Here is a 12,249-nt window from a genome sequence, read left to right as displayed (position 1 = left end):
AACAGAAGAGCATTAAAATGACAAAAACCAATTGTTTATGATTATTTCTTTACCCCCTTACAAATTCAATCTAGGCTCTAATAAGTTACTTCTAATCTTATGAACAGCTTTATCTATAATGAGAATTAAGATAAATAATCTGTGGAGCATGAGTGTGTTTCCATTGGATCTGTATCTTATGCTTAAGAGTGCTGCTAAATGTATAAATTCATCTTGATGTATGAATTCTCTGAACTTCTGTCAGATCTGGGTCTGTGGATTTAAGACATACTGAGCACTTGTGTTAACAGAAATATTTTTGCTGCAGAGGACTGTAGATTTTTTTTTTTTTTTGAAGTCATCATGTGAACTCCGTGGTTTGTCTAAAAATCTTAAGTTTTTGTTTGCTCTTCTGGCTAAGGTTCTGCCTTGATTTTAAGCAGGTCTTGACACATTAAACCTGCATATCGCTCTCCTCTCTGAAATCCTTCAAAGACTTCTGAAGAGCAGAGTTTTCATTTTTGTTCTGATATCGATTTGATTCAAGACTTACCTTGCCTGTCAATTAAGTATTTGCTAACAGTGTCTGTCCTGCTTGTGTGGTGAAAAGTAATTCTGAAGCAAGAAGAAATCTAGATGATGTAGTTGGTAACTTTCAACTCTCTTCCTCCAGTTGCTACAGACTTCTGAGCAGAGTATTAAAACAGCGTATCTAAATGGAGGTCCAGCTATGCCTAGTGGCATACCTCCCTTCTAATTCACCTTTCTTCTCATGATTGCTTTATATGGATGAGGTGGATTGGCATTGTCATGTCTGACTATGTAATTTTTTTAACGCAACTTTCTTACTGATGACCATCTTGCTTTTAAATTCTAGTTTGCAAATCTAAGTGTAAATGTCTTCAGACTATACATCTGGAATTAAGTATAGTGCTTGGGAAGTCCGTGCTCCAAAGGGTATGTGATTGTCTGCAAGCATCTGTGCTGAAGATCCTTACATAGCGATGTAGCACTGCTGGAATATTCCTTACTGCTTGAACAGCTTCGGTACCTGGTATAACTTAGTTGGTAACTGGAAAGCTTTCTGATCATTTAGCCTTGTCATTTTTCTGTTCTTCAAGAAATAAAATTTTCCAGCTTTTATTGCTTCCCCTAAAATTCTTGGAAGTAGCTGTGGAAGTTGCCAGCTGAAATACTGATCGCCAGGGTCTCTAGACAGTAGTTTGAATATTCTAGCTAGAGTTGAACTCCAAAGTTCAGTATTTGCAGAACAGACTGGGGTTGCTTGATTCTCTGCAACACATTGGCATCCACATCCTTCTAGATTGAGACACAGTAAGTGTTTTGCTTACACTGCAGCCCCGCCTAAGTCCAGTGCATAGCACATTGCTAACTTGAGGATTTTTTTAGTTTGAGTGTTGAATGATTCTCTAACTAGTCATGCTGTGACAGTGGACTTTGGTGGAGTGCCTGCAGCTGTCTGCTTGTGTGGCATGGCAGGGCAAGTCTCAATAGGTGACTCATCATTTGTGAACTTCTGCAGAACCTGAGAATCTGTGAATTAGTACACTGATGCTCTACTTTGTTCTTTTACAGTTTTGAAGAAATCTATAAGTTTCAGCGACAAATTCTTAGAGTGAAAGACCGTGATGAGTTTCCTATGATTCTAGTTGGTAATAAAGCAGATCTGGACCACCAAAGACAGGTAACTCATTTGCTGTTAGTTACTGCTCACTTTGTTCTAGAAACTTTACAGTTTTCCTCCCAAAAACAGAATGCGAACAAGAAACAAATGAAAAAAAATCGTATCATACTGATTCCAGTGCAAGAAACACAACTACATTCAGTTTCTGTACTTGAAGAATCTTAGAAGCACGATGACATTCCACATACAGCACATCTGACTCAGTGGGGTTATGTTGAGACCAAATCTATTCACTTACAGAGTTGAGAGCTTTCTGTCATGACTTGATTACTCAGGCATGAACGTGTCTAATTCCTCCGTTCTGTTACTCACCATAGTGCGCTGCGCCAAGCAGAGTGCATTCCAGCACTAGCTCTAACGATCCTAAGACTTTGGTGCTGTTGCTTTGACCATTCGCTGCTGTTACGTATAAATGAGTAGCCATTCGCTGTTTTCTATTTGGCCACTCATCTTCTGCGTAACTGACTTAAAGCTTTGAAAGTTGGAAGTACAGCAACACAATTAGTGTCGTATTTATGTACCTTAAAATTAAAGTTTTGAAACTGGTAGATTTCATCCTCACTTCTAGTTGTAAGAGAGCTTAAAAGATGTAGTTTAGAATGATTCAAAGAAGGAGCTTTAAATTTGTTTTCCCTATTTACTCTTGATTTTCATGAATCAAACTGGTTTGAGCTGAAATGAGAATGATCTTACTACATCATCAGGAAAGGAACAGGTGTCAGACTTGTATTCTTCTTCAGCAACTTATTTCAGAAGTTTAGTATTTTCTCCTGAGATAGTAAGATGACCCTCAAAGCTTGGTAGCAAACACGTGATTGATTTTTTTAGCTGAGACTAACTAAATATTACTAAAACTGCTGTAACTATTTTAAGAGTTTTACAAAGAAAACACAGCTTTAAACAATAAGGTATTCTCGGATTTGTGTACCAGGACATGACTTAGTTTCTGTCCACAAGTGCTTACATAGGTTTTGTTCTTTGCTAAAGAAAATCTTTTCTCTGTCAAAAAACAGTGGCTGGAACAAGGTAAAAACAATAACATGAAAGAGTTCAGTGGCGTAGTACATGGTTGTTGAATAAATTTCTTGAATACTACATAAAACCTTCAGGACAAAAAAGTTCCTGTTGCATATGCTCCCTCGGTTGTCACAGCCTCTTTACCCTAGAATCTGAGCAGAAAGGGCATGACAAAATTAAAGCCTACGCTGAAAGATAATGTCTTAAAAGAATTTTTCACAGAAGTAGCTCACAAACTCATCAGAAGTAACTTCATGTACTCACATGTGCACAGAACTATCAGCCTGTCCCTGAGACAGAAGTGAAACTCTTTGACTCTTCAGTTACCACCATGTCCCCATAAAAATTCCTGAATTTAACCTTGCAGGTCCTGGAACATAATGTACTTTATTTCATGCACAAATGCTGGCTTGAAAACCGTGTAGGTGAAACTGAACTGTTCTGCAAATGGTAATTGCTGAAGGACAAACATGCAGATGCTTTTGGGAGGGAAATAACATCATCGCTGTCAGCCCCAGTTCTCAGAGGATACCTGCAAACATAGTTGACAATCCTGTAGATCCATTTCTTGAAACAGTTATGAACTTTGTTCTCTCTCCTCTGCCCTCCTGTTGTTACTGCACAGCACCAGTTTCTCCTTTAAAGGAAGAGGGCCTGTCACCTCTTCTCCGGCTAGTCCCACCAGACCTGATTCCTACCTGCTTTTCCAGATGGAGGTGGGCTGGGGCACATTCAAGCTCAAAGCAGCTGTGTTCTAATTGCTTAACTTTGCAGTTTTGCTGCTTATATCTGAACACAAATAAAAGCATATGTCCCCAAAAGCTTCTCTTGCTTTTTATGGCTATATTAATTGCCCTAATTGATTAGATGCTGACAAGCATAACTTTTTTGGTGCTATCACTCACGCACTTTAAATACAAATTGGTAGATTTGTGACTTCCATCATAAGTTGGGGCTTAGACAGCCTTCATTAATGTAGTTGAAATAGCACTTCTAGGTTTGCTGAAACAGCTAGTTATGTGTTCTTAACCCTTCCCTGCCCCTTCCCCGTCACATGCTGTGTTTCAGTTGGCCTTAAGTCAGTCTGAAGGAATGGTTTGGGGATGCTGCGCTGACATAGTCAGTCCCCAGAAGGGAGAGGCTCCCTCCCGCTTGACTTCATGTTCCCGCTCTCTCCTTTGCTGGCCCTAGCTCTCGCTTGAGCCACTTTGGGTTGAATCATCTCTTTAGACAGGGAGAAAAACAGACAAGCTGGAATGGCTTTCTGGGACCTGTGTGAGTTAAATCAGCTTGCAGAAAGATTGAGTGCCAGCGCTTGAAGCATGGGAAGGGGTGGGACTGTGGGTCGGAGCAGAGCAGGGAGGAGTTGGGGTGGGGGGAAGAAAGTGAGACCTCGCCTTTTGGCAGCAGCAAGCAGTTAGATATTATCAGCTGGATGTTAAACGCAGCCAGAGTCTCTGCTTCATCGATGGGGTTGTTTCTGCTCCATCACGTGAACTCTCAAAGCAGGCATCCAGTCAGTGAGTTGGACCAGCTTGCGGATCTGGCTGAAAACGAGTCCTGCCACCACATCTCCCCAAGTATAGAAAAACATCAGCCTGACAAGCTGGGTCATCCTGCTCTGGCCACAGGTTTGCTGCACAGGCAGCTGCGACGGGAGGTCTGGGGGCAAAGGCGGGAGTACTCCCTCGCCTCGGTTAGGAGTGCTGGGGTCAGTGGGAGTGTGGGTGTCCCCAGGCTGTAACTTGCTTGCAAAAATGTGAGAAGTGCTAAGTCTTCTGCATTTTTGCATTTTCGGTCTGCTGATGTGTCAAACCTCACTTGAGCTACTCTGTAAACCTGGCCAGCCAGGCTAGAGTGTCAAACTGTGGTCCGCTTTATCTGGCAGTTCTACACGAAGTCGGTTTGCTCCTTTAAACTTTTTTAATCACAAACGTACATTTTTCAGCTTCAGAATTTAAGTAGAGTTTATAGAAATTCAGGAAGTTGGGAATGAGTTTTTAGAGCAAAACTGCTTGTACTAGGCATCTGCCACCTTTTCCCAGTGAAATAATAGAGAACATGTGCTACCTCTGAGAGCATAAAACTAAGCTAAAGAAAGTAACTTAGTGTCTGTTTTGATCAGCAAATGATACTCAATAGAATTAACACACAAATCTTCCTGGAGCCCAAAAGTGTTAAATGTGTACGAAAGTTCTGGATGTCTCAAGGGTTTGACCGCACCTTTATGCAAGTGACTGTTTTCTGCAGGCAAACGCAGTACAGAGTACTATCATTGTGATACCATAGATTTGGAAGCAAATGATGCGTAACTAATAATCCTTCTGTGGTGGCAACTGTTTGTCAGGAAATACATAAACTGGGTTGTACAGCAGAAGTGCACAGATGATAATATGATCGTGATGAAGTGTTAGGAGCATACCAAAGGTGTAGTCTAAACAGTGGTAGCTGCAGTATACTATAGGTAAACTCACAGGTGTTTTTGGAGGAAGAGAGATGAAAGAGGAAGTTTGGAATAGCAATTTGCTGCAGCAGTAACTGTATAGATAAATAGAGTTAAGCAGACTTCTTGTAATTTTGTGGCCTTTGTGGTATACGAGGCAAAGTCCTCTGTTTACACGTTAAGTTGACAAAGAAAAATGAGTTATTAGAGGACAAGCAAGCATTCGTTTTTAGAATGTCCTTGTATGATAAGGAATAAAGTTACCAGTGATTCCAGATTCCCCCATCAGTCACAGGTTGGTGACTGTGAAACCAAAATTGAAGCACCACCTCTCATTGCTCTTTCCTTAAAGTAAATGCTGTGTGGCAGTCTTTGTCTTTCTTTTAAATGGGTTAATTCCGTACAACTCAAACAACACTGGATGTTTCTACAGTAAGACAATTCAGTAGAGGACCAGATGTTTTAGTAATAACCGCTACTGACGGAGGAGTAGACTTGTCAGTGCAGGGTATGTATGACTTCTTGTAGATAACTGTTAGCTTAAACTGGGTCAAGTCTGATTGTTCCCCAGATGGCAGGGTTTCAAGGAAAATCCAAGTTGCAACAGGGAAGTGCTTGGGTTTCATTAAATGCTAGTTTTTGCTTTTGCATCATGACTGAACTAATACAATGACCTAGTGCTGAGATCGCCTGTGTTGCTAGATGCCTTTAAAGCAAGGTTTTAAAGAGAGGTCCATGTGACTTCAGTGTGTGCACAGACAGATGATGAGCAAAGCTGATGATCCCAGGCAAGCAGCCTTGTGCTTTGATCTTGATCAGCATCAGCCTGATGCTAGCAAACAAGCAGTTCGTACACTGGTTTTGCAGACTTGCTGCTTCACAAATGGCTTGACCTGAGACAGCTTATTACAGGGGGTGGACGGGTACAGGGATCTGGGTGATGGCCTACCCAAATTCATTAACATTTCATTTTGGCCTTTCTCTCAACGATTGTGAACTTGCATGTAAGTGTGACAATAGCTTCTCGAGGTGGTAGATTTTATGGCTATATACAGTGATGCCCTCACAGATAGATTGTACCTTCAGGTCTTCCCATGGCTTGCCTGATTTTGAGCTTTATAGATAACCAGGCACCTGATGTAGTATTCGAATACAGCAAGTCAGTCTGTTTGAATATGTATCAGTGCTTCATAACCACAGTTTGTGTGTACCAAAGTGACCTTTTATATGAGAATGTGGACAAAACAGAGTTAGTGAACAGTGAACTACCCCAACAGGAAAGCATTGTGGTAGCCCACCGTAAGCGTGAACTAGCAGCACTTGTGGGTAGGCTGGTAAGGCAGAAAATCAGGATGGCAGATGCACTCTTCAGGAGTGATGGAGCTCTCCGCAGGAACGGGCAATGCTTCTGTGGGGGGAGCCCTGTAGGGTGGCCACGAGGGGGTAGACATGGATTCCTCTCAAACTTGAGGAAGCACTTAACTGTTACCTGCCGACACGAGTGCAGCGTGGCCCTTAGTCTGCATAAGTGTCCAGGCAAAGTACAGGTGCAGTGTTAGGGTAGGCAGTCTTTAAGTTGCTTTAGGTGGAGGAAAGAATAGAGGCTTCAGAAATGAATATATATCTAACAATTCTCAGTAAGAAGTTTCAGTAAGACGACAGTTACTTAGGGAGTTGGGGCATAAGCTTTTCCAGGTTTGACTTGCTCACTTACATATTCTGTAATGGTGTTTAATTTGAGAAACTTTTACCAAACGTCTGAACAACATGAATGAATGATACGCAAAAACAAACAGTAAAATATCCTAAAACAAAGGATAAGTATCGTGATTCCCATTTGCATTCAGCCTTAAGCTTACCAAAATGAAGAGATTTTCACTGCAGAACCAACACACACCTATGTACACACACAGTTACTACCAGAGAATCTGTGGTTCTCTTTACTTCTGTCAAAATAAAATACAGTGTTCTTCGAAGAAAAAGGATTTAGTTTTTATTTTGCTGGTGATGTTTAAAAAGCTCTCCATCATACTTACCAAAAAGTCTGTTGTGACACAGGGCTGTCATACTTGAAGGAGAATAAAAAGATGTAAATTCATTTTTGTTTTTAAGTATTTCTGTGGTACTTACTACAATTCCCTCAGCTATGAAAATGGAGCTGGTATGTTCTGGCCTTTAATTTCCAGCTTGGGCACTGTAAATGCTTCTGTAGCATGCCCAAAACCAAGTGGTTTTTTTAAACTGACTTTATTTGTTGGGGTCGCTAAACGGACCACAAGCTACTTGAGAATATACTTGTAAGATTGACAAAAAGATTATTTTGGAATTAAGCAATTACAGGTTTTCTAACAAATGCAGTAAGGGCTTTAATGTTGCATCTATAGTATTTTAAATGCAGAAAACTGGGGAAGTATAGCTTAATTTTATTACAGTGCTAGTTTGACTTGTACCTCTAATGCGCTTTAGGTACAATAATGAAGAAAGCAGTAACCATGCACATTTAAAGACTGGGTTCGGTTTCTCCTCAGGACTATACATTCCTTCCCAGTTATTTTTATTAGACTTCAGCCTTGCGCTTTCTGGACCTACAGTAGACTGTGCAGAGATGAAGAAAAATAAAGGAGGTTAGTTTTGCAAAATCTGCCCACTTTTAACTTAGTTTTGTCTGGTAAGTGAGGCAGAGGTGTATAAAAGGTTCTGGAAGCCCTGATGCAAACTTTGGGGGATTCTGCAGTGTCATCGACATGCCAGGAAACAGCTATGAGTATTTCTCAAAACGTACCCTTCATAAGCTTTGGAATAAGGATATTTCAGCATCTAGGGGTAAAAGGTAGAAGTGGGTTTGTTCCAGCTAGCAGAGCAAAACTCTTGAATATCATTCAGTTTTCAGACACCAGTGGAGGACTGAAGGATGTCAGTCATTCTCACTTTGCATTGTTAACAGCAAGGCACAGCTCCAGTAGTTGATCTTGGGGTTGGGTTGTTTTCTGGGTTTTTTTTGGCTTCAGCAGATGGCAATAACACTGAAATAAATGTAGAGTTTCAGTGAGTATTTGAGATCAGCGGATGCACCTTGAGTTACTCCAGCTAATGGCACAAGGTGCTGGGGGCTCCTTGTAGAGCTTCATGAGGTTTTAGTGGGAAGAGCCCTCAATTTGGCAGTAAAGGTATGAATATAATACTAATGGGGGTGCTGAGGACAGAGGAATCAAACATGTTGAGATGCCATGCATGAAGGCCCTCAAACCATGTGTGTAACTGTTAGGGAAGTATTTTGGAAGCTAAAAAGTACTTCTGTATCTTGCACTGTGGTGAATGCTCCCAATGATGCTTTTCTGTTTCCATCTATTTCCGTTTCTGTGTAGCTTCTTAATATAAGTGAATATCTGAGCGCCTTTTCAAAACTAAATTAAAAAGATACCCTCTTTTTTTTTGTTCTTACTGTATCAGTCCTCTGCGTGCTGGTTTAACATCTTTCTGTGAAAGCAGTGTAATCTTTGACATTTCTTCCATTAGCCATTGTCTTGGCAAGATCTGTTGTACTTCCTTTTATCGCTGAAAGCTGCGCTTTCCTCCCTGGCCCTGTGGATGACCTTCCCGTTGAAGCCTCGCATGCCTTGCGCTGCTCAGGGTAGCCTTCTGGTGTCTGACCTCGCTGCTTTCTACTTCATCCAAAAATATGCAGCGATCCCCTTTGGCTTTGCCCTGTGACCAACTTATTCCTCCTTCCTATAATGGTCCACTAGCTTCCTGCCTTCTGCTTCATCACTTTAAATTTTACACCAGCTCTTTATGACGCTCATTATTTCCTCTTCATCTCCCTTTCCTCTGTTGTCCTGAGGAGTCAAGAGGCAGACAGGGTTTCTTTTCATATCTCTGGATAGCCTGAAGGCTTCATGGATTTTTAGATCTCTTGTAATTTAAGCTATGTTTAAAACTGGCTGTATTAATATATTGCTGTGTCATAAATAGAATACATTAAAAAAAAAAAATCTATAAAGATTCAGAAGCTAAACATCAGTTCTTGTTTTAAAAGTAGTAATCTGATTTTTTTTCTCTAGATTTAGCTGGGACAGGGAGAGGGTGAATTTAGCAATAGCATTCACAGTTCTATTAGTAATCCAGCAGATGTTGACTGAAGAATTTGCTTTGAGGAGGAGTGAGGGACTCTTGTCTGCCTGTGGAGGAAAACTTGGTCTTGTTACACAGAACTGAAGCGGAGACAAGGCAGCTGCGGTGAGGGAAATTCCCTGGAGGGTCAGTCTTTGTCTGTTGCAGAAACTGTTTTAAAAAAGTCTTCACTTGCATTTGAAAAGATGTATTACGTGGATATGTTTCCGAGTTGTCTTATGTGGACAGTGTAGAAACTATTCTGTGGCCAAATAAGCATTATTGTTTGAGGGAAATAGATCCTTAACATGTATATGCAGTGTCCGCTGATACAAATGTGGCTGCAGAAGCCTTGAACTTAATGACTGATGTCTGTTACAGGTGACACAAGAGGAAGGTCAGCAGCTAGCACGGCAACTTAAAGTAACATACATGGAAGCCTCAGCAAAAATCAGATTGAATGTAGACCAAGCTTTTCATGAACTTGTCAGAGTTATAAGGTATGATAACTTGAGACCCGATAATTAATGTCCCTACATTAATGGATAGCTACAGCAAATGTATTGAAATGTAGTGGGAATCATCGAGAAAATTCTGCCTGCTGTTACCCATAAACTTTGACCAATGTTCTCCGTTATAAAATATTCCTGTGTATCAGGAAAAATGTTTACATGAATGTAATATGTATTTGAAAGAGAATGTCTTCACCTTAACCTCTCAGAGTTTATTGATCACCCAGTAAGTAAGCCTGATAAACTAAGTCTGAGATTGGCCTTCTGTAAAAAGTGGTGTTTCTTAAAATAAGCAAACCCAAAAAAGTCACTCATTTAATCAGTAGTTTGAGTGTCAAAAGTAAGTCCATCCTCTATGAAAGCGTAAAAACAATAACTTTAAATATGATATTTATTTTTATTTAACTGAAAATGATTCTATGCATTTAATTTGAAATATCTATTTCCAGGAAATTTCAAGAACAAGAGTGCCCTCCTTCACCAGAGCCAACACGGAAAGAAAAAGACAAGAAAGGCTGCCATTGTGTTATTTTCTGAGAATCCCAAGAACCAAGCTATCAACTGCCAGATTATCTTTTTCTTTCCATCATTTTACGTCACTTCTGGTATTGGTCTAGCCTTATATGTGCATGTCCTAAAGTGGTCACCAGAATAGCCTTAGTCCAAGAAGCTGGCAGAATAGTTCTTGAAGAAGACTCAGTCACCCTGGGGCAGACTTCAAAACAAAACACTAAGGCTGCTTCTTTAATACCACAGTTTCTTCCTACTCTCCCTTAAGAGCTTGCACCTTGTGGAGTTTTATTCGCAAAGGAGATGAAACAAAACCGTGTAGGACAAGGTGTTGAAGTCATGCATAAGTTGTCTCTTGTGAATTAATTTATTTTTACTTCTGACATTTCATTAGCTATTACAAAGACCTAGATAGAAGTATAGAGAATACTTTAAAAAAAAAAGGAGGGGGTGGATTGGCTTTTTTTGCCCTCAGTTAAATTAGACTTGAGTATTCAGCTAGCCTTAAGAAACCTACACTGAATTTCATTGTCAGCAAAAATTTTCATCGCTCATTTATGCTGCAGTTTTATTTCAGTGGCCAAAACAGTCTACTGTATTTATTTTATTAATCCAGAACAGCTACAGGATGATTACTACTACTATTAGGATATGGCCAAATACCTGAGCTCATTCTGGATTGAGGCATTTCAGCTTATTAAGAAATTTCACATCATTTGTTTGGAAACAAATTGTGTCTTCCTTTGTATTTCTGGGTAAGGGATTAAGGAAAACTAAAATTGTAGCTGTTTTTGTTTTATGTGATATAAAAATGAATTTGATCTTTCCATTGTCAGAGATGATTAAATGTTTTTGCTATATACTTTTATACATTATTTTCTTATCAAACTAGTTAACAAGTATTTTTATATGTTTGTAAGCAAATATGCTTTCACAGCATAACTTGTGTATATGTAAAGATGAGTATTTAATTCTCACAGTTCACTTTTAACTGACAAAATGTGGGATTTGCCAAACTGTGGTAAACTTCTCCTTACTCTTCCGGTTGTACCCAAGAACGGCCAATGATGTGCCTGCCCAACACGCCCATAGAGTAAAATCTAGTGTTGTGTTTTAATGAACTTCAGTATCCCATACTAAAGACTGACCATTATGTGAATTATTAAACTGTAAGACTTTTAACTGATGTTTAGTTAAACTGTGGATGGTTGTTTAATTTTGAGTTCTGTGGATTGTGTTTAAACAATTCAAGAGTATGTTCCCTGATATTGAAATACTGAGTGGTATTGCACAGTTGTCACCTTACTGAATGTGTCCAACAGTTCTTTGAAACTTGATTATTAAGCAAACCCTTGTATAACTTCAGGTGCTAGAATTAAAGATGATCTAACCATTATCAAGGGGTAAGCACATTGCCTCTTTCTGACTCTCTTCCAAAACCTGAATTTTGGGGGGCTAGGGGGGAGGAAGGAGGTGATAGATATGCACCTCTGCACAACCTTTCTTCAAGCTTGGAGGTAAAGAAAAGCCATTTCAATTTAAATCACGATAGATGATAAAAGCTGATGTTAGTTTTGATTTGAAGTATGTCGTCAGTGGTCCCATCAACAATTCTTGTGTTTTCAGGCTATGCTCACTATCAGGTGCTCTGCCATAAATTCGTAAACATCTGCTGAGAAAACAGTGTTTAAACGAGTTCCAGTTACCTTTACAGCAGCAAAGCATTAAACCTAGAAGTAACACTAGTGCCATGCATCGCAGAGGAATTTCAGTGTTTTATGTAATTTAGATTAGGTTGCGTAATACTGTTTTGAGAGAGTGGGTGGCTTCCCCCCCCCCCGCCCCAAAGGTATTGGTTGATGAAAGGCTACTTATGAATAATATGTAGAAGATTCAAACAAGAAGTTACAGTGGAGGTACATCTGGGAGATGGATTACATTTTTCAAGTCAAAGGTAAGAAATGAGAGCCTGT

The 12,249-nt window shown here is 39.9% G+C and overlaps 1 protein-coding gene across 1 annotated transcript in view; it reads left to right on the top strand.

Moving 5' to 3' along the window:
- Nucleotides 1-11,672, top strand: part of RRAS2 (RAS related 2) — a 45,333-nt gene extending 33,661 nt beyond the window's left edge. Inside the window, exons 4-6 of the mRNA XM_059825754.1 lie at nt 1,576-1,684; nt 9,636-9,754; nt 10,216-11,672. Coding sequence (XP_059681737.1) covers nt 1,576-1,684; nt 9,636-9,754; nt 10,216-10,303 — 316 coding nt within the window. The 3' untranslated portion in view covers nt 10,304-11,672. The remainder of the gene's footprint in view (nt 1-1,575; nt 1,685-9,635; nt 9,755-10,215) is intronic.
- Nucleotides 11,673-12,249: the final 577 nt, after the last annotated feature.

The sequence above is a fragment of the Gavia stellata genome, chromosome 17 (genome assembly GCF_030936135.1).
Source record: "Gavia stellata isolate bGavSte3 chromosome 17, bGavSte3.hap2, whole genome shotgun sequence".
Classification (NCBI taxonomy): Eukaryota; Metazoa; Chordata; class Aves; order Gaviiformes; family Gaviidae; genus Gavia; species Gavia stellata.
The sequence above is the reverse complement of the archived record's forward strand: the minus strand, read 5'-3'. Positions and strand labels throughout refer to the sequence as shown.